Here is a 24,203-nt window from a genome sequence, read left to right as displayed (position 1 = left end):
CTTTAGCAGCGAGGTTTGATCAGATGATGGGGTGATCAAAAACTAGAACCAATCACCAGTCGTAATGCTGTTTGGGTAATGGGATCGCTCTGTGTAGATGTGAGGCAGTCTGTGTTTGTTTAGGTTGAACAATCAAGTGGGGAAAAGGATTGTAAATTTGCCTAAAGGTAGTGAGGGGTTGTGTCTATTGGGGAGGCGAGGGGTGTCCTTTGACCCGTGTGTACTGACTGAGCTTGTTTCGTGTCCCTTTCTCCCAGGTTATGGAGGACTCGGTCTATCCATTGAGGGTCCCAGCAAAGTAGACATTAATTGTGAGGATCTGGAGGATGGAACTTGCAAAGTAACCTATTGCCCAACTGAACCAGGCAACTACATCATCAACATTAAATTTGCTGACCATCATGTGCCAGGTAAGAGTGGGAAACCGGGCCTACTTCACATAATAACCAAGTCAGGAACCAAACTCACTGCGGAGAATCCATGGGACAGGGCCAAGTGTCGCAGTAAAGCGCACCAGGTACAGGGCTCGGTCATGGTGCACGACAGTAGGGACAGGACCAAGGGTCATGGTGCAAGATGGGGCCAAGGGTCATGGTAAATGGCTCGTGGTCATGGTGCAGGACAGTGGGGACAGGGCCAAGGGTCGCGGTAAAGGGCATCACCAATGTTGAAAAAAGTGACACAAATCATGAAGCAGTGATTAGGAAACACAAGTTTCTGTTTTAACAGCATGTGGATTGTAGGAGTTGTTCCACAAGATGAGTCTCTTTGACCCAGCGACTTGCTCTGACCCTGTGACCTGGTGTATGACCATGTAAACCAGTGAGTCACTATGACCCTGTTGTTGTGTTGCAGGAAGTCCTTTTACAGTAAAGGTGACTGGCGAAGGAAGAATTAAGGAGAGTATCACCAGGAGACGCCAGGCTCCCTCCATAGCCACCGTGGGCAGCACCTGTGACCTCAACCTGAAGATTCCAGGTACGTACAGACCCTAGGGGGGTTATTCTGGGATGGGATAAACCTCAGCTACCCCCTATTTAGATCACTTCCTGTGTTTGACACTTGTTGCTTGGATGCTATTCTACAAGGATCCTTGCAGATGTTCACTGACATGGATGAGTGAATCCTCATCGAGGTTCAGCTCTGAGTGGCAGAAGGATGCTCCACAGTTCAGTCAAGCTCGTGGCTGATTGAGGACTATTTCTAAGGATCTGTTTTGGGAGGCTGCTGTGTTGGGTGTCTCTCTATCCCTGGCTAGTGGATGGCTTCTCTCAACCCACATTTGGTCATAGGGTTTTTGATTATAGAAATTCCTGGGTCAGGAAATGGGTGCATTTGGGACTGGGAATCTATGGGATGCTGCAGGGAAAAGGACTTTCAAATTCAGTTCTCCTGGCTATTGGGATTTGTGGGAATCGCCCTGCTTTGGTGACAAAGGCCGAATTCTTAAATTGAGTGTACAGCACAGAAACAGGCCTTTCGGCCCAACTGCTCTAGACCGGCATTTATGCTCCACACGAGCCTCCTTTATCTAACCCATCAACATATCCCTCTATTCCTTTCTCCCTCATCCACCTTTGGGGGGGGGGGGGGGGGGTGGCGAGAAGAGGAGGAGAGAGAGAAACAGTAAAAGGGAATATTATTTGAATGGGGAGAAATTACAACATGCTGCGGTGCAGAGGGACCTGGGGGTCCTTGTGCATGAATCCCAAAAAGTTAGTTTGCAGGTGCAGCAGGTAATCAGGAAGGCGAATGGAATGTTGGCCTTCATTGCGAGAGGGATGGAGTACAAAAGCAGGGAGGTCCTGCTGCAACTGTATAGGGTATTAGTGAGGCCGCACCTGGAATACTGTGTGCAGTTTTGGTCACCTTACTTAAGGAAGGATATACTAACTTTGGAGGGGGTACAGAGACGATTCACTAGGCTGATTCCGGAGATGAGGGGGTTACCTTATGATGGTAGATTGAGTAGACTGGGTCTTTACTCGTTGGAGTTCAGAAGGATGAGGGGTGATCTTATAGAAACATTTAAAATAATGAAAGGGATAGACAGGATAGAGGCAGAGGTTGTTTCCACTGGTCGGGAAGACTAGAACTAGGGGGCACAGCCTCAAAATACGGGGGAGCCAATTTAAAACCGAGTTGAGAAGGAATTTCTTCTCCCAGAGGGTTGTGAATCTGTGGAATTCTCTGCCCAAGGAAGCAGTTGAGGCTAGCTCATTGAATGTATTCAAATCACAGATTTTTAACCAATAAGGGAATTAAAGGTTATGGGGAGCGGGTGGGTAAGTGGAGCTGAGTCCACGGCCAGATCAGCCATGATCTTGTTGAATGGCGGAGCAGGCTCGAGGGGCTAGATGGCCTACTCCTGTTCCTAATTCTTATGTTCTTATGGATTAATATGTAGATCACTGATGGATTGGATGTGCAGGATGGGATGGCCCTGTTTTTGCAAGGAGGCTTTGAAAGCTGTTTTCACTCATTGTCTCTGTACTCTTTTCCCTTCCTTCCTTTTCCCCTCCTTCCTTTTTCCCTCCCTGCCTTTCCCAACCCTTTTCTCTTCCTTCCTTCCGTCCTTTTCTCTCCCTTCCTTCCTTCCTTCCTTCCTTCCTTCCTCAGGAAACTGGTTCCAGATGGTGTCTGCACAGGAGCGTTTGACTCGGACCTTTACGCGCAGTAGCCACACCTACACACGCACCGAGCGGACAGAGATCAGTAAAACCAGGGCTGGGGAGACCAAGAGAGAGGTCCGAGTGGAAGAGTCCACACAGGTCGGAGGGGATCCTTTCCACAACGTGTTCGGGGAGTTCCTGGGCCGTGACAGCCTGGGCTCCTTCACCAACATCCCACGGGCCGAGGGTGTGTGTCTGACCAACGGGGTTGGTTCAGTATTTAAAGGGGAAAGGGGTGGGTGACCAGGTATTTAAAGGGCATTTAAAGGGGAACATAACCACATCGGAACAGGAGTAGGCCATTCAGCCCCTCGGGTCATTCAATGAGATCATGGCTGATCTGTGACCTACCACCATATACCTGCCTTTGCCCCATATCCCTTAATTCCTTTGGTTAACAAAAACCTACCAATCTCCATTTTAAAAATTAATAATTGACCTAGCATCAACTGCTGTTTGCAAAAGACAGTTGCAAACTTCTACTTTCCATGTATACCTGTTTCCTAACATCACTCCTGAAAGGCCTAGTCCTAGACTTCCCGACCAACAGAAATAGTTTCTCTCTATCTACCCGATCCGTTCCCCTTGAAGCTTTCAAGATATTAATCAAATCACTCCTTAATCTTCTAAATTTCAGAGAATACATCCCTAATTTGTATAATCTCTCCTCTTAATTCCCTTGGAATCCAGGTATCATTCTGGTAAATCTATGGTTACACTCCCTCCAAGGTCATTATATCCATGTGGTGCCCAGAACTACTACTAGCACTCCGTGTTGTCTAAGTAGGGCTTTGTATAGCTGCAGCATAACTTCTACCCCCTTGTATTCTAGTTGTTTAGATATAAAGGCCAGCATTCCATTAGTCTCATTATTTTCTGTCCCTATTCATAACATTTTAATTTATGTACATGGACCCCTAAGTCTCTTTGGAGTGTCAACTTTTCCAGCTTTTCTTCATTTAGAAAGTACCCTGATCTATTAATTTTAGGTCTGAAGTGGATGACCTCACACTTGTTTACATTGAAATCCATTTGCCACAGTTTTGCCCATTCATTTAATCTATTAATATCTTAGTCATTTTCTGCTTCCATCTACAGTGCTGTCTTATCTTTGTGTCATCAGCAAATTTGGATATGTGGCTTTCTATCTCATCGTCTAAGTTGTTAATAATACAGTGAATAGTTGAGGCTCCAACACAGATCCCTGTGGGACACCATTAGTCACATCCTGCATTTAGAGTACTTCCCCACTATCCTTACACTCTGTCCCGCCGCTCAGCAGTTTCCTAATCCGGTCAATAACTTTCCTTCAATTCCACGAGCTTCATGGAGGGGGTGGCCTGATATTTAAAAGGGAGGGGGTGAATCAGTATTTAAAGGGGAGATTTTGCCATGTGGTTAAGTATTTGTAACTGTTACTGTTATTGTTTGGCAGTGGAGGTTGGGGCCCAGGAGATGACCGCACAGGTCACCAGCCCATGTGGGAAGATGGATGAAGCGGAGATTATCGAGGGAGATGACAGCACGTACAGCGTGCGCTTCATACCGCAGGAGATGGGCTCACACACTGTCAACGTCAAGTACCGAGGCCAACATGTCCCTGGCAGCCCCTTTCAGTTCACGGTGGGACCACTGGGCGAGGGAGGATCTCACAAAGTCCGTGCCGGGGGGCCTGGTTTGGAGCGTGGTGTCGCTGCAGTGGCGGGTGAGTTTCTGACAATTACTTGTCTGTTTTGGTTCGCGCAACCTCCCCTAGTGGAGGGGGCCAGTACCTGGGCTGGGGTGGCTGGGCTGTGGGGGGTGGGCCTGCACATGAATCTCCCTCCTGCAGTCTCCGCTCTAACGCTCTCTTCTTTTTAGCTGAGTTCAGTATCTGGACCCGTGAGGCTGGAGCAGGCGGTCTCTCTATTGCCGTGGAAGGTCCAAGCAAAGCGGAGATCACATTTGAGGATCGTAAGGATGGCTCGTGTGGCGTTTCCTACATCGTACAGGAACCTGGTCAGTATATCGGACATCAAATCACTCTGGAAGTTGGGAGGGTGACCATGTACTGTGCAGCGAGCTTTACTCTGTATCTAACCTGTGCTCTACCTGCCCTGGGAGTGCATGATGGGGCAGTATAGAACATAAGAACAGGAGTAGGCCACCTGGCCCCTTGAGCCTGCTCCGCCTTAAGATCATGGCTGATCTGATCATGGACTTGGCTCCACTTCCCTGCCCGCTCCCCATAATCTTTTATTCCCTTATCACTCAAAAATCTGTCTTATCTCCACCTTAAATATATTTAATGACCTAGCCTCCACATCTCTGAGGCAGAGAATTCCACAGATTTACAACCCTCAGAAGAAATTTCTCCTCATCTCAGTAGAAGGAGCTTTAGTCTGTATCTAACCCATGCTGTACCTGGCCTGGGATCACTTTGAACAGGAACCTGGTCAGTAAATCAGATACTGAATCACTGAAGGTTGGGAGCTTTACTCTGTATCTAACCTGGCCTGGGATCATGTGGATGTGTTTTCACTGAATACAAAGAGCTCTTTGATGTGCATGGTTTCATATATAGCTGCCATTGAGCACTGGGATCCCACCCATGGTTGTTGCAGTTCCCTGATCCTCAACCATTTTGGCAGATTTTGTGGAGAAGAGTACCCTAAAGGATGGGATGAGAGGAGAAGGGAGAGCAGAGATTTTGGATACTGCTGGACAGGGGAGGGAGCGGGGGAAAGTCCAGAAATGTCTGTGTGTGTGTCTCTCTCTCTCTCTCTCTCTCTCTCACACAGCTTCCTGACCAGAGTTGGGCTCCCCTTTCTTTTCTAGGTGACTATGAGGTATCCATCAAGTTCAACGATGAGCACATCCCAGACTCCCCATTTGTTGTTCCGATTGCCTCGCCCTCGGACGCTGCCCGCAGGCTAACTGTGACCAGTCTCCAGGTAAGGACCAAGGCGCAGGGCTGTGCCCCTGGGGGGAGGGAGGAGTGGGTGCAGAGGGCTGAGGAGCTGCTGGTGGTGGTTGATACTGGAGCTAGCCAGAGAGGGACTAAGCAGTGTGGAGAGGGCTTTCTGGAATTGGAAGCTGGCAGCTGAACAGTTACAGGCTGAGGAATTAGAGGGAGGTGGTGGTGCTATGACTACTCCTGGTCTGGGACGGGCCACACATCTCGTCCCGTCCTGGCTACACACTGGCCACAGGTTCTGCAGAAATATCAACGGCTGCAGATTTTGCTCAGCACAAAATTACCCATAATATGCCTGCGACACAGCCCAAGAGCCTCACTCCGTGAGGGCATGGAATGACTGGTGTGAGAAATAAAGGAAAGAAATGGTGATAAAGAGCTTTACTTTGTATCTAACCCTGCTGTACTTGCCCTGGGAGTGTTTGATGGAACAGTGTAGAGGGAACTTTACTCTGTGTCTAATTAGTGAGCTGCTGACTTCAGGCAGTGAATGTGGAGAGCGTTCTCAGATTTTGTTAATCTGTGTCCAGGAGTCGGGGTTAAAAGTGAATCAACAGGCCTCATTTGCAGTTCAGTTGAACGGAGCGAGAGGGGTGATCGATGCGAAGGTTCGGACTCCATCCGGGGCCGTGGAGGAATGTTACATGTCGGAGCTGGACAGCGGTGAGTGACCTGGGGGGGGGGGGGTGAGGAATGTTGATGTCTCTTACTCTGTCTCACTCTCCTCTCCCTCCCTCTGTATCTCTCTCCCTTTGTCGCTATCTCTCTGGCTCCTCTTGTTCGCTCCCTCTCTGGCGCTCTTCTCCCCCCTCCCCCCCCCCCCCCCCCCCAAATTGTATGATCACCCTGACTGGCCTGAATCTATCCGCATACAGTTAACCCAAATTAGCAGTGGTGAACAGCCAGGATTTTCTGACTCGGGTGAGGTACCAATGGGGCATTGACACTTGAATTCAGAGCGTGGAATTCTGATGCAGTGTGTCAGAGGGAGCAAGGGGATTAGTAGAGTGTTGACTGGACCTCCGCCTCACAGGAACGGCGGGGGGGGGCCTCTGGAGCAGATCAGGCTCAGTGAGGGGGATGGGGAGGTGGGAGCTGATCTAGACAGACGAAGAGTATGTAGCCGTGGGGAGTTATTGATCTGACCCAGAATAAGAACTCATTCCCACACCATGTGCTGTGGCCTCTCGCACAGCAGCTGCCTGGAGCTTAATCTGTAACATGAGATCCAGGCCCCAGCAGCCTCCAATAACTTTCAGAAAATTTTAGAAGGACAGCACAAGGTCACTTAACCCCTTCAGGGGATGTCTAGCTTGGTTTTTAGTGTTTGCTCTGGTTGTTGCAGTGATTTCTGCGTGCTCGCACTTGGGTGCGCTCGCTCTCTGGCGCTCTCGCGCTTTCCGCTGCGCTCTCTCTGTCTCTCGCATCTGGTCCCTGCACCCACAGTGCCACCTGCTGGTGGTGGGAGAGTTCTAAATCTGATGGATGATCAGTTGCAGCATAAATATTTAGAGGAGAGCCTGACAATGTGGCTATTGAGGTGTATGGGGAGAGTGGATTGACTGGGTGGGATATTGAGGTGTATGGGGAGTGAGCAGGATGCCTTCCCACCATCTCCTAACCTTCAGCCCCTTCACTCTGGCCCGTTTCTAGTTGGGAGGTGGACTGACTTCTCGTATGTGAGGGGTTTTCCTTTCTGATGTATTTCCACAGCTATTGCTGTTTTTCGACACATTTGTTGCATTCTGTTTCTTCTTTTGCTCTGTCTGGGCTACGCTCTGTTACTACCCCGACTAAAATTCCCATTCTTTATCTGCTTCTTAACGATAGTAGACAGGAACACACACTTTAGGCTGATGCTAACTTGGAAAACGGAGGCCCTTTGTGCTCCTCCCCTTCCCTCCTATCCTGGTGGCGACATTAGGGGGAGAAGCACATCGCGGAGGATAGGGCAAGTCACCTTGGGTGGGTGAGGTACTGATGGAGAGCAGCATTGCTAGAGGTCAAGAGCAACCCAAAAACCTCAGGGAGCAAATCAAAATAACTGAGCACGAGGGAGGATGTGGGGTGACGGCTGTTGGCGTAGAGTCTGGAACATTCCATGCTGCTTCTCATCACTTTGTTTAGCGTGCCAGGCTCCACACGGCACATTCTTGCGAAACCACCAGAATGCTGAAAATATTGTTCTGTTCACAGATAAGTTCGCAATCCGCTTCATTCCACGTGAAAACGGCGTCCACTCGATAGACGTCAAGTTCAATTCCTGTCACATCCCAGGCAGCCCCTTCAGGATCCGAGTGGGAGAGCCAGAACAGACTGGGGATCCTGGCCTAGTCTCTGCCTATGGCCCAGGACTGGAGGGAGGAGTCACAGGTACAATTCCTCATCGTATACCTGACATTATCTAAAAATAGATTATGTATTAACTGCAAGATATGAAACAACATAACGGAGTGAGTTCCAGGCTGGAATCTAATCGAGGGGTTTGGAGGGTTTGATCCAGCGGGGGTGGGGGGGGGGGGGGGTGGTGTGGGTGTTTCATCTGGGAAGGGGGGTCGTGACTGTTTGATCGAGGGGTTCCATGATCCTGAGCTATGATTGCAGGGGTAAGGTTTGTGGGGTTCTGCTATCATGGGGTACGGTTGTGTTGCTATAGACGGGCAGTGTGTTTCCATGGTGATGCCCATTGTACTTTCTCTGTGCAGGGGTGCCCTCGGAGTTTATTGTCAATACGTGTGACGCGGGCGCTGGTGCGCTCTCTGTCACCATCGATGGCCCATCCAAAGTGAAGATGGATTGCCAGGACTGTTCTGAGGGTTATAAGGTCATCTACACACCAATGGCCCCTGGTAACTACCTGATCACTATCAAATACGGTGGACCTCAGCATATCGTTGGGAGTCCGTTCAAGGCCAAGGTCACAGGTGAGTGGGACTGGAGTATGGGTTCCACAGACACTGACTCTCTCTGATTCTCACTGGGGTACAGTCCCACAGATTATCTCTGGGTTAAAGGCCAGCACACAAACCTCCAGGTCCTGATCCGGACTGCTACACAGAGCACAGGCATCTGTTTGAAGAAAATCCGGGGGCTCATGGCTGGTTTCTGGTGCTGGGGGCTTAGGACTTGGGGTCTGAGGTGTGGACCAGAACCTGTGCTGAAGGGGTTGGGGAGCTGGGGTGCCAGGACCCTGTGCTGGGGGCCCAGAGCCTGTGCTAGGGAGGTGGGGGTCCTGTGCTGGTGGAGGGGGTGGGGGACAAGCTAGGGGCCCAAGGCTGGGTCCTGTGCCGGGGCAGGCACAGAAAACGAGCTGTGGGGGGGTGGTGTGATGGGAGAGCTAGGGGCCTGTGCTGGGGGGAGCAGGGTGACTGAGCTAAGGCCAGTGCTGGGAACAGCTGGGCCCCAGGGCTGGGGCCTGCACTAGGTGGGGAGCTGGGTGCCAGACTCTAACTCACAGGCTGCCTGTGTTTCCTATTTCAGGTGTCCGCCTCTCTGGGGGTCACAGTTTACATGAGACGTCCACTGTCCTGGTTGAAACGGTCACCAAGTCGGCCACGGTTGCTGGATATGGAGCCATGCCTAAGTTTGCTTCTGATGCCACCAAGGTGGTATCTCGAGGGCCTGGCCTGGCCAAGGCTTTCATTGGGCAGAAGAACAACTTCACAGTGGACTGCAGCAAAGCAGGTGGGTGTCAGGGATCAGAAGGCAGGAAGGGTTCACACAGCGCAACCAGGCCTCAAACCTCACGGTTTGGGAAGCGGAGTCACCTATGCGGTGACCTTGTTAACTCGCGCGGTGAGTCTGTGACCCTGGGCGGTGACCTTGTGACCCTGTACTGTGATCCCATGCTATGACCCCGTGACCCAGAAGTAACCCTAATCTCGTTTGTTCCAGGAACCAACATGTTGATGGTGGGAGTGCACGGTCCGAAGACTCCCTGTGAAGAGGTGTACGTGAAACACGTGGGGAACCGGGTTTATAATGTCACATACACAGTGAAAGAGAAAGGCGACTACATACTGATCGTGAAGTGGGGTGACGAGAGCGTGCCCGGCAGCCCTTTCCACGCCACCATCCCCTGAGCGGCTGATCGACCAGTGGAGCCTTCACGTCGCTTCTCAGAGGATCCGAACTGTCACAAAATTTACAAAAACACCCACTTAATTTAAAAACCAAAGTACAGCCCTCCCCCTCCAGCAAGGGGGTCGTTGGACAAACCAAATGGATTTGAAAACTGCCTGAATTTGCCATAATGATTAGCAAATCCTTCTCCTTTTGTAAGAGTTTCCCTAGTAGCTCAAAGCTGTTGAAATATTTTTGTATGTTTTTGGAGGGTGTTGAAGGAGTCAGTATCGGCAGAGTGTCTGTCTCCGCACCCCTTCCCCCTGGTGCTCCAGCCCTAGGCTGGCCAATTACAGCTCCTTGTGGGCAGAGCATGGGAGAGTTTCACCTTTACTTTACATTAACTTTCGGCTCCTGTGATTCGAGACTCGCACAGCCGCTAGAACTTGTTCAGGGTTTTCTTTCAAAGTCTGCTCCCCAGTCTGATGAGCCAGTCCGTTGCTGCAGTCCTGGGGAATATCCTGGACCTACAGTGCAGCACTGCGTGAAGCTACGGGATTTGCCTCCGGACCAGGGCGTTCGTCAGGGGCCCCCAATAAAACAATCCATCAACACGGGTTGATCTTTTAATCATTACTCCATCCTTCCTGCCCCTTCAGTTCCATCCTCCCCTCCGTTCCGTCCATACTCCCTGCCCCTTCACAGGATGGTTAATCCTGTTTCCCCAACTCGTTACCATGACTCTGCCCTGATACTGACCACTTGACCTGCACTGACACAGTTCGGAGGAAGACGATTGGTTGTTGGACTGCTGTGCTCGTGAAAACATGCTAGACCGTGTGATGGTGATAGCATGCAACACACGCTAGTGACACGAGGGTGTGCCCCTGGGAATGTGGGTAGCAGTGTTTGAAATTGTTACGCGGTCCGTTTCTAGAGAACTGTTTGTATGGAAGTGATAAGTCTGTGTGTTGGGTAAATTAACCTATGTCTGGCAAGAAACTGCAGAATAATAAATATACCTGCTAACTCGCCATCAATTCGCCTCTCCCTTATTGTGTGTTTGTCCATATAGAGGTAACTGTGATACCATCAAGCTCCATCTTTCTCATGCCAGGAAGTGGGAATGGGACTGGGAACCCAGGAAGGTTTAGGAATGAGAAACACCACATTATCTATCTCTCCAGCCATGGAACTGAACACAACCCTCAACACTCAATTCTTACCAATTCCTATTCAACTCTCTTTTTTTTAATATTCGGAGTATCAGCAATACATTCCAAGTACTCCAGTCTTTCTCAACTCCATCCCATGGCCCTCAATGTTGTTCTCGGGGCAAGATACCGTTAAGGATCTTGAATCCTCCATGGCAGGCTATGATGCTCATTTGGTGGTGGTAAACTGCCATTTTCCCCATCTCCAATATGTTTATAACTAATAAACTGAAGTGTTCAAAGGAAATGGAAATAACTCTTGTTAATGGCTGATGATTTATTTCTCTGGGTTTGCTCAAGGCTGTGTCAGGGAGATTAATTTTTAATTCAGGCCAGCCCTGGCTGCACACCTGCTCTAACCCTGCAGATGGTGGGTGAAGGGTACACCTATGCAGCTCTTGCTTTCCTCCTCTCTCCTAAGCTGTTAAAACAATAGGCCTCTTCCTCCTCTCCTGGAGACTCCGGTTGGTTGCAGGTAGGTAGACAGCAGTAGCTGCAGCACCTCCTTCCTCCACAGGCTCCTAACTCACAAGTGCCTAAGCCACTCCCACAACAGCTCTACAACTATTTTATGTAGAAACATTAATACAAGTGTCCCCTGATTAAAGGGGGGGGGGCACTAAAACCGATACAATTAAACTTTAGACAGTAACTTAAATCAAATTTAAAATTTGGTTGCTGGGGGTGATGATGCATTCCAGTCCCTCTGGTGCCCACCTCTCGCGGAAGGCTGCGAGTGTACCGGTGGACACTGCGTGCTCCATCTCCAGGGACTTTTTTTTTCTCCAAAAATATATTTTTCATATAAAATTTTCACAATACATTGGGAAATAGCTCAGTACCTTGCGGTCAGCAATTCCATACAATTCGTTTGGATGCTGACAGCAGTTCCATACAATGCACGAGCGTGCATTTCATTTCAAGGTACAGTTTAGTACAATCTGTAAATTGTTACATGTAGTACTGTGCAAATGGGGGTATTACATGGAGCAGATGAGAACAGGTTTACATTAGATTCCAGGATACATTTCAATACCAATCACGTTACATGTAGCATTATGCAGATGAATGCAGTACACGGACTGGATAGAGATACATTTACATTTCTTTGCAAGTTACTAAACAGTGCAGAGACTTTCATTATACATGGCACAACACAGGTGTTTTTCAGTACATATTAATCTGCTTGTATACATAGAGTACCAAGTACAGCCCGAGGGAGGAGTGGGGGGGGGGGGGGGGTCTGATTCCATCCCCTGGGTTTACTGTGGTGGAAGGGCCTTAAACTGTGGTTCTTCCCCCATCGTGCCTTTGTGGCGACTGCACCAATCTTTAGTGCATCCCTCAGCACGTACTCCTGGACCTTGGATTGCGCCAGTCTACAACACGCGGCCGTGGACATCTTGCTCTGGAAGACCAGCAAGTGACAGGAGGGCCAAAGTGCGTCTTTCACAGAGTTGATGGCTCTCCAGCAGATGATGTCTGTCTTGGTGTGCGTCCCTGGGAACAGTCCGCAGAGCACAGAGTCCTGTGTTACAGAGCTGCTTGGGATGAACCTCGACAGCAACCACTGCATTTCCGCCCAGACCTGCCTTGCAAAGGGGCAGTCCCAAAGGAGATGGGTGACAACTCGGGGGCAGAGTGCCGTGTCTCTGAAACCCTGGCTGTGCATGAAGGATCTGACGGGTAGGGGAGGGCCCTTTTCACCGCCAACCAAGCTACGTCTTGGTGCTTGTGTGAAAGCTCTGACGATGAGACATTCTGCCAAACGAGTTCGACAGTCTGCTCGGGGAACTTTCCGACAGGAATCCATCATCTTCTTCTTTTGGAGGGTATCCAGGACCTTGCATGCCAACCACTGCTTTATGGCCTTGTGGTCAAAGGGGTTTTTCTTGAAAAACATTTCCACGAAGGACAGGTGCTGAGGCATGGTCCAACTGGTTGGAGCGTTCCGCGGCAGCCTGGCCAGACCCATCCTTCGCAACACCGGGGACAGATAGAATCTCAGCACGTACTGACACTTGGTATTTGTGTACGAAGGGTCTACGCACACCCTGGCTCGGATGTAACCGCGGAAGAGAGGCACACCTGTGCAACTCTTTTGATAGGAGACAAAATTAACCAGTTAACTGCCCTTTTTTTGTTTTTTTGGGGGGGTTTTTTGTGATTTTTTTTTTTGGGCAATAAAATCAAATTTTACAAATGCCCTCTATAAAAGGGGAGGGGGACACTAAAAACCCCGGCAATTAAAACAAATTAAACTTTAAAACATAAAATCGAATTAAAATTTGGTTGCCAGGCGTGATGATGCACTCCAGTCCCTCCGGCGCCCACCTCTCGCGGAAGGCCGCGAGCGTACCGGTGGACACCGCGTGGCACACCTGTGCATCCTGGGCTCAAAGGCCCAGGTGGGCCCCATTTCACACCTTGGTAACACTGGCCATAGCAGCAGGGCAGGTTAGGGACACAACTGTTTTGTTCTCCTCTCCCTGTCCCTCCCCAAATGCTAGAAAGGGGTCTGCCTCCAACATTGAAGTCCTCGGCTTCGTAGCGCCCACCTGACATCTTGATTGTCCAGTGCAGCTGGCCATTAGTGCGCATGCCCAGTTGTGATATCCCGTTCAGCGCATGCTCCAGTTTTGAGAGGCATTGGCTCCGTGCGCATGCCCAGTACTTGCGGAGTTGCCGGAGTGTGTGACGTCGCTGAGGGGCATTTGCGGAAGGAGCAGCAGTGCGCAAGCGCAGGGGGAAGTTGCTCGCAGTGCGCAAGCGCACAGTGCTGCGGGGCCGGGGTATATAAGGCCGGGGCCGGGTCACGGGCATTAGACGCCAGGATGGCGATGCGGGGGAAGTTGATTGCTGTGATCGGGGATGAGGACACTTGTACCGGCTTTCTGCTCGGCGGTATCGGCGAGCTCAACAAGAACCGTAGGCCCAACTTCCTCGTGGTGGAGAAGGAGACTAGCGTGGCCGAGATCGAGGAGACCTTCAAGTGAGAGCGATCTCGCCGGAGGGAGGGCCGAACTTGAGCCCGGGGATCAGCGCCGGGCCTGCGAGGGGTCGGGGTGTGCTGTCTTTCGGATGAGACATTAAAATGAGGCCCTGTCTGCTCTCGGGTGGATGTAAAATATTCCAAGGCACTATTGGAATTAGCCTCGGTGTTCTGGTCAATATTTATCCCTCAACCAACAACACCAACATGTGATCTGGTCATGAACACATTGCTGTTGGTGGGAGCTTGCTGTGCGCAAATTGGCTGCTGTGTTTTGGGACGTCCCGAGTCTGGGGATTTACCCGAGAGCCGGAACATGCGACCTGTCCCCCCGGGTTTGATATAAACGGTGAGGCGCGGGCAGTGGTGCAGGTTACTGGTGGGGTCCCAGGGACAGAGGCACTGGCATCGGCTGTGTCGGGGCTGAGCCTGGGCAGCGCCCCTAGTTCAGACTCTAGATTTCATTTGGGAGAAATCCATCTGTCTGCAAGAGCTCCGATTCCGAGAGTGGGGCAGGGCTCAGCCGTCCCTCGTTTGAGGAAGTGGATTCCTCCCGTGATCAAGGGAAGTGTGACTCTGTGCCGTCCTGCTCATGCTTCATGCTGGGCCAGCCTGCTCCCGAGGCTGGGTTGACACAGCCCAGCTCCTACCCTGGGTGCCCCATTTCTCTTCACTCCCCCAATGGGGGCAGCCTAGCTCCATGCCCCCACCCCTCCACCACAGCCATGTTCTTGTCCTCTGTTACCAGCATTTACTGGTCGCAGGTTTTGCTGATTTCTGCATTCGCCCTCTTGCCCCTCACCTGATTGGAATGGGAATGCCTCTACCAGGAGCTGCTATGCTCAGTCTGCACAGTTCAGTGGAGTGGTGGGAACGACTCTACAGCTGGACTGTGGGTTCAGCAACAGTGTTGCCTGCCTGACAAACATGATGCTATCCTGCTGGGGCACACTGGCGGTGGGCAGGCTGTGTCTGTCTCCAGCTCCTCGCCTGGCCACATATAGACTGACCATCACCCTTCCAATCCTGTCTAGCAATCGCTGTTGGAGTGAACTTTCCTGTTTTTTTTTCTCTGCAGGAGTTTCTTGAGCCGCGATGACATCGGGATCATCCTGATCAATCAGTACATCGCGGAAATGATTCGTCATGTCATTGATGCCCACACTCTCTCCATTCCCGCTGTGCTGGAGATCCCGTCTAAGGAACACCCGTACGATGCTTCCAAGGACTCCATCCTGCGTCGTGCCAAGGGAATGTTCACTACTGATGACTTCCGGTAGCTGGATCTGCCCAGTGCTGGCCCTGTGGCAGAGCTTCCTGCGCCAGTCTTCACCCGCACCATCCCTCTGTGTTTCATTGTGTGTTGTGCAGCATGCTGATTCTTAATGGCCCATCATGCAGAGTGCTGATTCCTCTGTGGGCTGCCATCAAATCTCACCCAAATACCACAGAAAGCAGTCTTTACTCTTGCTGGAGATGGGATGTCCCAACCCAGTGCTCAGTAAGCTTGCACCCAAAACTAATCTGGAAACTTCTTGTATCAGCAGTAATATGAGCAGAAATGAAGCACTTTGAGTGAGATTTACTCTGTATCTAATGTGTGCTGTACTTGCCCTGGGAGTGTAATGGTTAGTGTAGAGGAAGTCCTGCTGTAATTGCCCTGGGAGCGTTTGACAGTACAGTACAGTGTAGAGTAACCTTAATCTGTATTTAACCTGTGCTGTATTTGCCCTGGGATTGTCTGGGCCAGTGTAGAGTGAGCTTTACTCTGTTTCTAACCTGTGCTGTATCTGCCCTAAGAGTGTTTGATGGGTCTGTATAGAGTGAGCTTTACTCTGTATCTAACCCGTGCTGTACCTGCCCTGGTGTAACTCGATCCTGTGTTGACCTTTTCCATTGGATTATTGGTGTTTGGGATTGCTCTGTGCCCGATCCATTAGAATGAGCAGGGGTGGGTGGGGAGTTGTTTTAAACATTCACATTAAAGCTGAAGGGAATTGGACACCGAGCTGTTTGTGCAGGAAGCACTGATACTCTGGAGGGTGGGTGAAAGGTCGGTGCTGTCGATTATGTTACCATTTCCTGGGCATCCCACTAAAAACAGGATGGTTGGTTACTGAACCTTCACACTGCGGTCAGGCAGCTCCTGGTTTGTGCTGGTTAATAGACACTGAATGTGGTTCTGATCTGGTCCTATCGAGTTTCCCATGTGTTCTTTGAAGAGTTGTGTATTTATGGTGTTGCTAGTCCCTGATATACATATCAATAAATAAACAGAGGTTCACTCTGCTGCTGGTTGATTTTTGTATAGGGCACTGAACTCTTTCCTTCTGAGCTGTTCAATAGTTTCAGTCTATTTCGGCCACATATCCGCAGCATAACTAAAACAGCCTATTCCCACCTCCATAACGTTGCCCGCTTCTCTCTCCGCTCTTTCTGCTGCTGTGACCCTCATCCATGCCTTTGTTATCTCTAGACTTGAATTCCCCACCGTACTCCTGGCTGGCCTCCCACATTCTACACTGCGTGAACTTGAGGTCATCCAAAACTTGGCATCCCGTGACCTAACTCGCACCAAGTCCCGATCACCCCTGTGCTCACTGACCTACATTGGCTCCTGATTAAGCAACGCCTCAATTTCAAAATTCTCATCCTTGTTTACAAATCTCTCCATGGCCTTGCTGCTTCCTACCTCTTTCACCTTCAGCCCCACAAGATGTCTGCACTCTTCAAATTCTGCCCTCTTGAGCATCCCTGATTATAACTGCCCAACAATTGGTGGCTGTGCCTTCAACTGCTTGGGCCCCAAGCTTTGGAACTCCCTCTCCATCTCTCTACCTCCTCATTTTCTTCCTTTTTAAGACCCTCCTTAAAACTTACCTCTAACCAAGCTTTTGGTCATCTGCTGTAATTTTTTCTTGTGCAGCTCTGTCAAATTGATCTGTTTTTGTCTTGTAACACTGCTGTGAAGCGCCTTGAGGTGTTTTTACTACGTTAAAAGCACTATATAAATAAAAGTTGTTTTTATTTTACTGGCTTTTCTCTCCCTGTAACTGGACCTTTACTCAACTATTTTAGTGCTTTCCTGGCCGGCCTCCCATCTTCTGCTCTGTAAACTTCGGCTCATCCAGAACTCTGCTGCCTGTATCCTAACTCGCACAACGTCCCATGCACCCATCATTCCTGTGCTTGCTGGCCTACATTGGCTCCTGGTCCAGCATTGGGTTTATTTTTAAAATTCTTAATCTCCTGTTTAAATCTCTCCATGGCCTCGCTCCTCCATCTCTTTGTAACTTCCTACAACCCTCCAAGATCTCTGCGCTGCTTCAATTCTGGCCTTGTGCACATCCCCGATTTTTAATCTCTCCACTATTGGTGGCTGTGCCTTCAGCTGCTGAGACTTCAAAGTCTGGAATTCCCACCCTAAACCTCCTTACCTCGCTACCCCTCCCTTTTTAAGATGCTCCTTAAAAACTTGCATCTTTGGCCAAGCTTTTGGACACCTGTCCTAATATCTCAATGTGGCTCGGTGTCAAATTTTTGTCTAATAATCGCTCCTGAGAAGTGCCTTGTTTCAGCTGTGGCTCTGTGGGTCGTATACTCTCCTGAGTCAGAAGGTCGTGGGTTCAAGTCCCGCTCTAGGGACTTGTGCACACAAATCTAGGCTGACACTCCAGTGCAGTGCTGAGGGACTGCTGCACTATCGGTGTTGTCTTTTGGATGAGATGTTAAACCGAGCTGTCAGGTAAACATAAAAGATCCAATGGCACTATTTTGAAGAAGAGCAAGGGAGTTATCCCTGCTGTCCTAGCCAATATTTATCCCTAAATCAACATTACTTAATAACCAGATAATTAAAAAAAAAATCACATTACTGTTTGTGGGAGCTTGCTGTGTGCAAATTGGCTGCCACATTTCCCAAATTACAACAGTGACTATTACTACAAAAGTACTTTGTTGGCTGTAAAGCGCTTTGAGACGTCAAGTGGTTGTGAAAGGTGCTAATATAAATGCAAGTCTTTCTTGGGACGCTCTACTACTTTAAAGGTAGTATATAAGTGCAAGTTGTTGGTTCCTACACTTAGCCCCTGGCTCAGTCTGTGTCCTTTCCCCAGCTACAGTAATCTGCTGCACTGAGGGTGTAGGGTTGGGTTACCCAACCCTGTCCTTAATCAGCAGGGAATCCAGGGCAGAGGTTATAAGGCCAGAGTCTGTGGGGAAGGTTGGTGGGGACCTGAGTGTAGCTCAGGACAGGACTCCTGTAACATTTCAAATAACCAGTTGTGTCGGTGTGAAGGGCCCACCTACATGGACTCTTGCTGTGCTCCATACCCCCTGCACATCTGGTTTGAAATAAGGTGCTGATGTCTTAAATGGCTGTCTGCGAGCTCACTCGCCACCAATCAGGAAGCAACACCCGTTCCAAATTTCCAGGGCCAAGCTCGCGAGCAGAGACTGCAGATTGGACAGGGGCTGTCTGTTGGACACTTAAGTCCTTGATAGAGATTCCTAGATGCAGTGATAATGTATCCACCCATCCAATTAATGATCAGGAACCTGTACAAATGGAGTGTGTCAAGCAAATCAATGGAGCTATAATTAAATGGAATTGCAAGACAATATTAATCAATCCAGCCAGGTTTTTAACTTGGATGCAAGTTTCTGCAATTCCTCCGGTCTGTATGTGTATAAAGGTAAGATGCCTCCATCGACGACTCAACCAAAAACATCAATGGGACAGTGAAGACTGGACAAGTCGCTATCATCAAATAGGATCGAGAGATGTTAGAAATTTATTCAGTTAATTATGTCAAAGTGACCATTGAACTGTCGATTGACTCAAAGACCAAACTAATTTGCTAATGTCCTTTGGGAAGGAAACCAGCGGGACTTTGCGATGTGCATGGCAGAGCAGAGTAGATCCCTCCTCACTCCCAGGGCCCCAGGACAGGGCCCCTTCTCCATCCCAGGGCCCCAGGACAGGCCCCCCTCTTCATTCTGACGATCGAGAAAGGTAGAGACTTTAATTATATTTTCACTCTTGGGGTATGTTTTGCTGGTGGATTCGGCATTTATTGCCCATTGTTCATGTCACTTAAATCAAGTTACATCGAGTCCACAGCACAGTAACAGGCCATTCGGCCCAGCAGATCCATGCTGGTGTTTATGCTCAACACGAGCCTCCTGCCACCCCTCTTCATCTAACCCCATCAACATATCCTTCTATTCCTTTCTCCCTTGTGTGTTTATCCAGCTTCCCCTTAAATGTATCAGTGCTATTTGCCTCAACTACTCCTTGAGGTAGCGAGTTCCACATTTTTACCACTCTGGGTAAAGAAGATTTTCTGAATTCGGTATTGGATTTATTAATTGTTATCTTATATTTATGGCCCCTAATCCTGGTCTCGCCCACAAGTGAAAACATCTCTACATTTACCTTATCAAACCCCTTCATAATCTTAAATACATTGAAACATAGAAAATAGGTGCAGGAGTAGGCCATTCGGCCCTTTGAGCCTGCACCGCCATTCAATGAGTTCATGGCTGAACATGCAACTTCAGTACCCCATTCCTGCTTTCTCGCCATACCCCTTGATCCCCCGAGTAGTAAGGACTACATCTAACTCCTTTTTGAATATATTTAGTGAATTGGCCTCAACTACTTCCTGTGATAGAGAATTCCACAGGTTCACCACTCTCTGGGTGAAGAAGTTTCTCCTCATCTCGGTCCTAAATGGCTTACCCTTATCCTTAGACTGTGACCCCTGGTTCGCCAACATTGGGAACATTCTTCCTGCATCTAACCTGTCTAAACCCGTCAGAATTTTAAACGTTTCTATGAGATCCCCTCTCATTCTTCTGAACTCCAGTGAATACAAGCCCAGTTGATCCAGTCTTTCTTGATATGTCAATCCCGGGAATCAGTCTGGTGAACCTTCGCTGCACTCCCTCAATAGCAAGAATGTCCTTCCTCAAGTTAGGAGATCAAAACTGTACATAATACTCCAGGTGTGGCCTCACCAAGGCCCTGTACAATTGTAGTAACACCCCCCCTGCCCCTGTACTCAAATCCCCTTGCTATGAAGGCCAACATGCCATTTGCTTTCTTTACCGCCTGCTGTACCTGCATGCCAATCTTCAATGACTGATTTACCATGACACCCAGGTCTCGTTGCACCTCCCCTTTTCCTAATCTGTCACCATTCAGATAATAGTCTGTCTCTTTGTTTTTACCACCAAAGTGGATAACCTCACATTTATCCACATTATACTTCATCTGCCATGCAGTTGTCCACTCACCTAACCTATCCAAGTCACTCTGCAGCCTCATAGCATCCTCCTCGCAGCTCACACTGCCACCCAACTTAGTGTCATCCGCAAATTTGGAGATCCTACATTTAATCCCCTCGTCTAAATCATTAATGTACAGTGTAAACAGCTGGGGCCCCAGCACAGAACCTTGCGATACCCCACTAGTCACTGCCTGCCATTCTGAAAAGTACACATTTACTCCTACTCTTTGCTTCCTGTCTGCCAACCAGTTCTCAATCCACGTCAGCACACTACCCCCAATCCCATGTGCTTAAACTTTGCACACCAATCTCTTGTGTGGGACCTTGTCGAAAGCCTTCTGAAAGTTCAAATACACCACATCAACTGGTTCCCCCTTGTCCATTCTACATCCTCAAAAAATTCCAGAAGATTTGTCAAGCATGATTTCCCTTTCACAAATCCATGCTGACTTGGACCTATCATGTCACCTCTTTCCAAATGCGCTGCTATGCCATCCTTAATAATTGATTCCATCATTTTACCCACTACCGGTGTCAGGCTGACCGGTCTATCTGATACCTCTACCAAACTGATACCTCTATCAGTTCACCCCTCGGCCTTCGCTTTTCTAGAGCAAAGAGTCCCAGCCTGTTCAGTCGTTCCTGTTGCCCCGTGTCAGTCGCATTGTCCATGTCACTTCCTGTCACTCATTACAATTGTCAATGCAACACTGATTGCTTAGATACCAGCATGGACACCTGGTCAGTATGTGGCACGAGCCCTGGTTTCAGTGCCTATCACTTGTGCTCTCCTTGTATGTGTCCACATTTCAAATACTCGTGGACAAGGACAATTGAAGACCGACAACTATGGAGCGAAAACTCAGCATGGACACCCAGAATCAAAACTTCTGGAAAGAAAGCATCACGAAAGAGGATCTGCTGAGACTGTGTTGGATGAGGCGTTTCCAGGGAGACCTCAGGAAATCCCCAGCGAGAGGGACGGAGCGCAAGAAGGTATGCATGGTACCGCGCCTTGACTTCCAGGCGCAGGAAGCAAAGAAACAAGAAAAGGAGGAGACCCCAGCAGAGGAGGCAAAAGGGGAAAAGCTGAAAGCCAGAAAGCAAGTTGCAAAAGCCTCTCTGGTTGACATGAGGCCGGTCACCCCTGAGGTGCGTGCCCTGCTCTACGATGGATTCTCTAACGAGGACAAAGGCAGATACCAATACCTAAAGGCCCGGACAGAAAAAGGCCCCCATGAGAAATATGAATTTGCCCTCGCCTCTTCCTGGGATTATGGCTGGAATCTAGGTGAGAGACCATTGGCCGAGCAAGGCTAGGGATTGTGGGCAGGGGTGGGGTCAGTGTTGGGCAGGGGTGGGGTCAGTATTGCTGAGCTGGACAGAGCTCAGTGTTGCAGGGCAGAGGTGGGGGCAGTTGTTGGGCAGGGGTGGGGTTAGTGTTGCAGGGCAGGGGTGGGGTTAGTGTTGTCGGGCAGGGATTAGTGTTGCAGGGCAGGTTCAGCGGTCAGTAACACTGGGAGACAGCACTGAACCCACTGGCATGAGGAACTGGATTGGTGCATGGTTCAAGGTTGGCCTTTCACCGTCCTGGTGGGTCCTTGTGTCAGACACTGTCCAACACACTAGGTTCGCATCTGGACTCCAATCCATCCCAGGCACGCTCTCTCTGGGTGGCAAACCAGACCTTCAGCAGAAAAAACTGCTCCATTGTGATTCTTTACAGTCAGGGTGAGTGCAACGTTTCTTGCATTTGGGTTCAATATCATCAGACTATACTCGATGTGCTTCAGTTCAACACATTTTTATAAAATTCGAGTCAATAATAGCTTTAATCCATTGTAATCTCATACATTAGAATTGCACAGTATACAGAGTAAAGCCCCCTCTATACTGTCCCATCAAACATGCCCAGGGCAGGTACAACACAGGTTAGATACATAATAAAGCTCCTTCTGATTTTTAACCTCACTGATATGACCCAATCTCGGAGTAAAACCGTCAGTGTAACTGTGATAGTTTCTGCTCCCCACATCCGGATGCTGGAATGATTGTGTTTCTGCCGATTTGGTGTTGCATTGGGAAGCTTTGTGCTGTTTTCCCAAACACATTTCAGATTGGAGTTTTGGAATTTGGAGAGTGAGCAGAGCTGTGTCCTGTGTCTGCTCTGGGTCACAGGCCTGAGACCAGTGCTCAGCCACCTTCACCCGAATGTGTATTGTAGAACGAGCCACATCAGGAAGGAGTGGCCAGCTGGTGGGAACGGAAGGAGCGGTTCAACCAATTGCTGTGCTTCTCTTCTGACAGAGGACAATGTTAACTACGCAAAACCGAAATTTGGACGATCGGCCATGGTGGAAACTGCTTTCTACCGAAGAAATGGGATCTTCGGTAAGCAAGCACCAAATGATGCCTTGGATTGAGTAGGCGCAGGCCGGGGAATCAGGACCACCCACTGTGCAGATTCTCAGACTGGGCTCTGCTCCTGGTCATTGTTCACCGCTCAGGACAAGATCTCGAGCTGTGTTGTTGCTGCTCCGAGAGATGGTGGGACTCACTCGGTAACTGAACCATCCAGACTACCATTGTATGCTCAACAGATCCTGAGGTAAACAGAGCCATTCTAATAAAACTTTGAGAGAAAGGCTTATGGTTGTGGTTTGTCCTTTGGGGGTGGTACAGAGGGAGTTACATCCCCGAGGGCTGTACAGAGAGAGTGGTGTATTCCGAGGGCTGTACAGAGAGTGTCACTTCCCCCGAGGGCTGTACAGAGAGTGTCACATTCTCCGAGGGCTGTACAGTATGGCTCTCCCTCCATCTCCAATCCCTCAGTGTGATTCTCATCCAACTCCACCCCAAAGATTAGCATCACACAGACACAGTAAAACTGTGATCCTGCGGTATTGGATGCTGGATGAGTGAGTATCTGGTATTGGGTTTAAGAAACACTTAGTGATTACACTCCTGGAAGGGATGCGGGTAATTTCCTGCGTTTTTTGTGGAAAGTTTCCTCCCCGTGACGGGCTAGTGTGAGGGCGGGGTCGGTGCAGTCTGTGTTCGGCTGGGTCAGTCTGATGTATCCTGGCTGTGCGGACATCTCTCCCCTCCCCTGGTGATCTCCGGTATCGACCTTTCTACCTCAGTGACCTGCAATCGAGGAAAACGAGAAGATCTTTGCAGTTTCAGCAGGGAAGGTTTTGGTAACAATTGCATCAGAAATGACCGGGGTCTGTTTCAGCAGCACATTTACTGTGACACAACGCAGCCTGTCCCTGAAAAGCTGCTGTCAGAACCGGTCTGTAGGGTTTAAGGTTTGAGGACTGATCCCCCAGTCTATGGGGGTTTAGGGTATGGAATCTGACCCCCAGTCTGTGGGGTTTAGGGTACAAGGACTCACCCCAACCTGTGGGGTTTACTTGCCTTATTTGCAATGAAGGTTCACCAGACTGACTCCTGGGATAAGAGGGCTGTCCAAATGAGGAAAGGTTGAGTAGAATGGGCCTATATTTTCTGGTGTTTAGAAGAATGAGAGATGATCTAATTGAAATGTAAACAATTCTTAGAGGGCTTGACAAGGTAAATGCTGAGAGGCTGTTTCCCCTGGCTGGAGAGTCTAGAATTAGGGGTCATAGTGTTGGGATAAGGGGTCAGCCATTTTGGACTGAGATGAAGCAAAATTTATTCACTCAGAGGGTGGTGAATCTTTGGAATTCTCTACCCCAGAGAGCTGTGGATGCTCAGTTGATGAGTATGTTCAAGACTGAGATCAATAGATTTTTGGGAAGGGATATGGGAATAAGGTGGGAAAGTAGAGTTGATGTTAAAGATCAGCCAGGAGGCTCGAGAGGCCGTATAGCCTACTCTGGCTCTTATTTCTTATATTCTTATGTTTCGGGTACGGGGCCTGATCCAAGTCTGGACTCCTCAGCCATCAGCTCACTGTCTGCTGCCTGGGTGTGACAGCTCAGTAAGTTCTGACCTTCGGCCATTGACCCAAGCTGAATTCTACCTGGA

At 49.4% G+C, this 24,203-nt stretch overlaps 3 protein-coding genes across 3 annotated transcripts in view; all 3 read left to right on the top strand.

The window, feature by feature from the left end:
- Positions 1-10,724, top strand: part of flncb (filamin C, gamma b (actin binding protein 280)) — a gene marked incomplete at its 5' end in the record, with an annotated part of 50,241 nt that extends 39,517 nt beyond the window's left edge. The window contains 11 exons of the mRNA XM_070896736.1: positions 258-410; positions 856-978; positions 2,620-2,859; positions 4,108-4,377; positions 4,533-4,670; positions 5,490-5,605; positions 6,159-6,291; positions 7,825-8,001; positions 8,334-8,552; positions 9,109-9,312; positions 9,523-10,724. Of these exons, the coding sequence (XP_070752837.1) occupies positions 258-410; positions 856-978; positions 2,620-2,859; positions 4,108-4,377; positions 4,533-4,670; positions 5,490-5,605; positions 6,159-6,291; positions 7,825-8,001; positions 8,334-8,552; positions 9,109-9,312; positions 9,523-9,710 (1,961 nt within the window). The remainder of the gene's footprint in view (positions 1-257; positions 411-855; positions 979-2,619; positions 2,860-4,107; positions 4,378-4,532; positions 4,671-5,489; positions 5,606-6,158; positions 6,292-7,824; positions 8,002-8,333; positions 8,553-9,108; positions 9,313-9,522) is intronic.
- Positions 10,725-13,675: 2,951 nt separating this feature from the next.
- On the top strand, positions 13,676-16,180 carry atp6v1f (ATPase H+ transporting V1 subunit F). The gene is made up of 2 exons (XM_070897289.1): positions 13,676-13,896; positions 14,975-16,180. Exons 1-2 carry the CDS (start codon positions 13,739-13,741, stop codon positions 15,174-15,176), a joined length of 360 nt encoding a protein of 119 aa, XP_070753390.1. The 5' UTR covers positions 13,676-13,738; the 3' UTR covers positions 15,177-16,180.
- Positions 16,181-19,544: 3,364 nt separating this feature from the next.
- LOC139278074 (protein SPMIP1-like) lies at positions 19,545-21,509 on the top strand. Its single transcript, XM_070896735.1, has one exon. It carries the CDS (start codon positions 21,039-21,041, stop codon positions 21,507-21,509), a length of 471 nt encoding a protein of 156 aa, XP_070752836.1. The 5' UTR covers positions 19,545-21,038.
- The last annotated feature ends 2,694 nt before the right edge of the window (positions 21,510-24,203 follow it).

This window comes from Pristiophorus japonicus, chromosome 13 (assembly GCF_044704955.1).
Source record: "Pristiophorus japonicus isolate sPriJap1 chromosome 13, sPriJap1.hap1, whole genome shotgun sequence".
Lineage (NCBI taxonomy): Eukaryota > Metazoa > Chordata > Chondrichthyes > Pristiophoridae > Pristiophorus > Pristiophorus japonicus.
Note: the sequence above shows the minus strand (reverse complement) of the source record. Positions and strands in the feature narration are given on the sequence as shown.

Bases quoted from the DNA above. Each gene is read 5' to 3' on its own strand.
- atp6v1f (XM_070897289.1), top strand. From the start codon at position 13,739: ATGGCGATGCGGGGGAAGTTGATTGCTGTGATCGGGGATGAGGACACT. The intron at 13,897-14,974 runs GTGAGAGCGATC...TTTTCTCTGCAG, and splicing joins GAGATCGAGGAGACCTTCAA to GAGTTTCTTGAGCCGCGATG.
- LOC139278074 (XM_070896735.1), top strand. From the start codon at position 21,039: ATGGAGCGAAAACTCAGCATGGACACCCAGAATCAAAACTTCTGGAAA.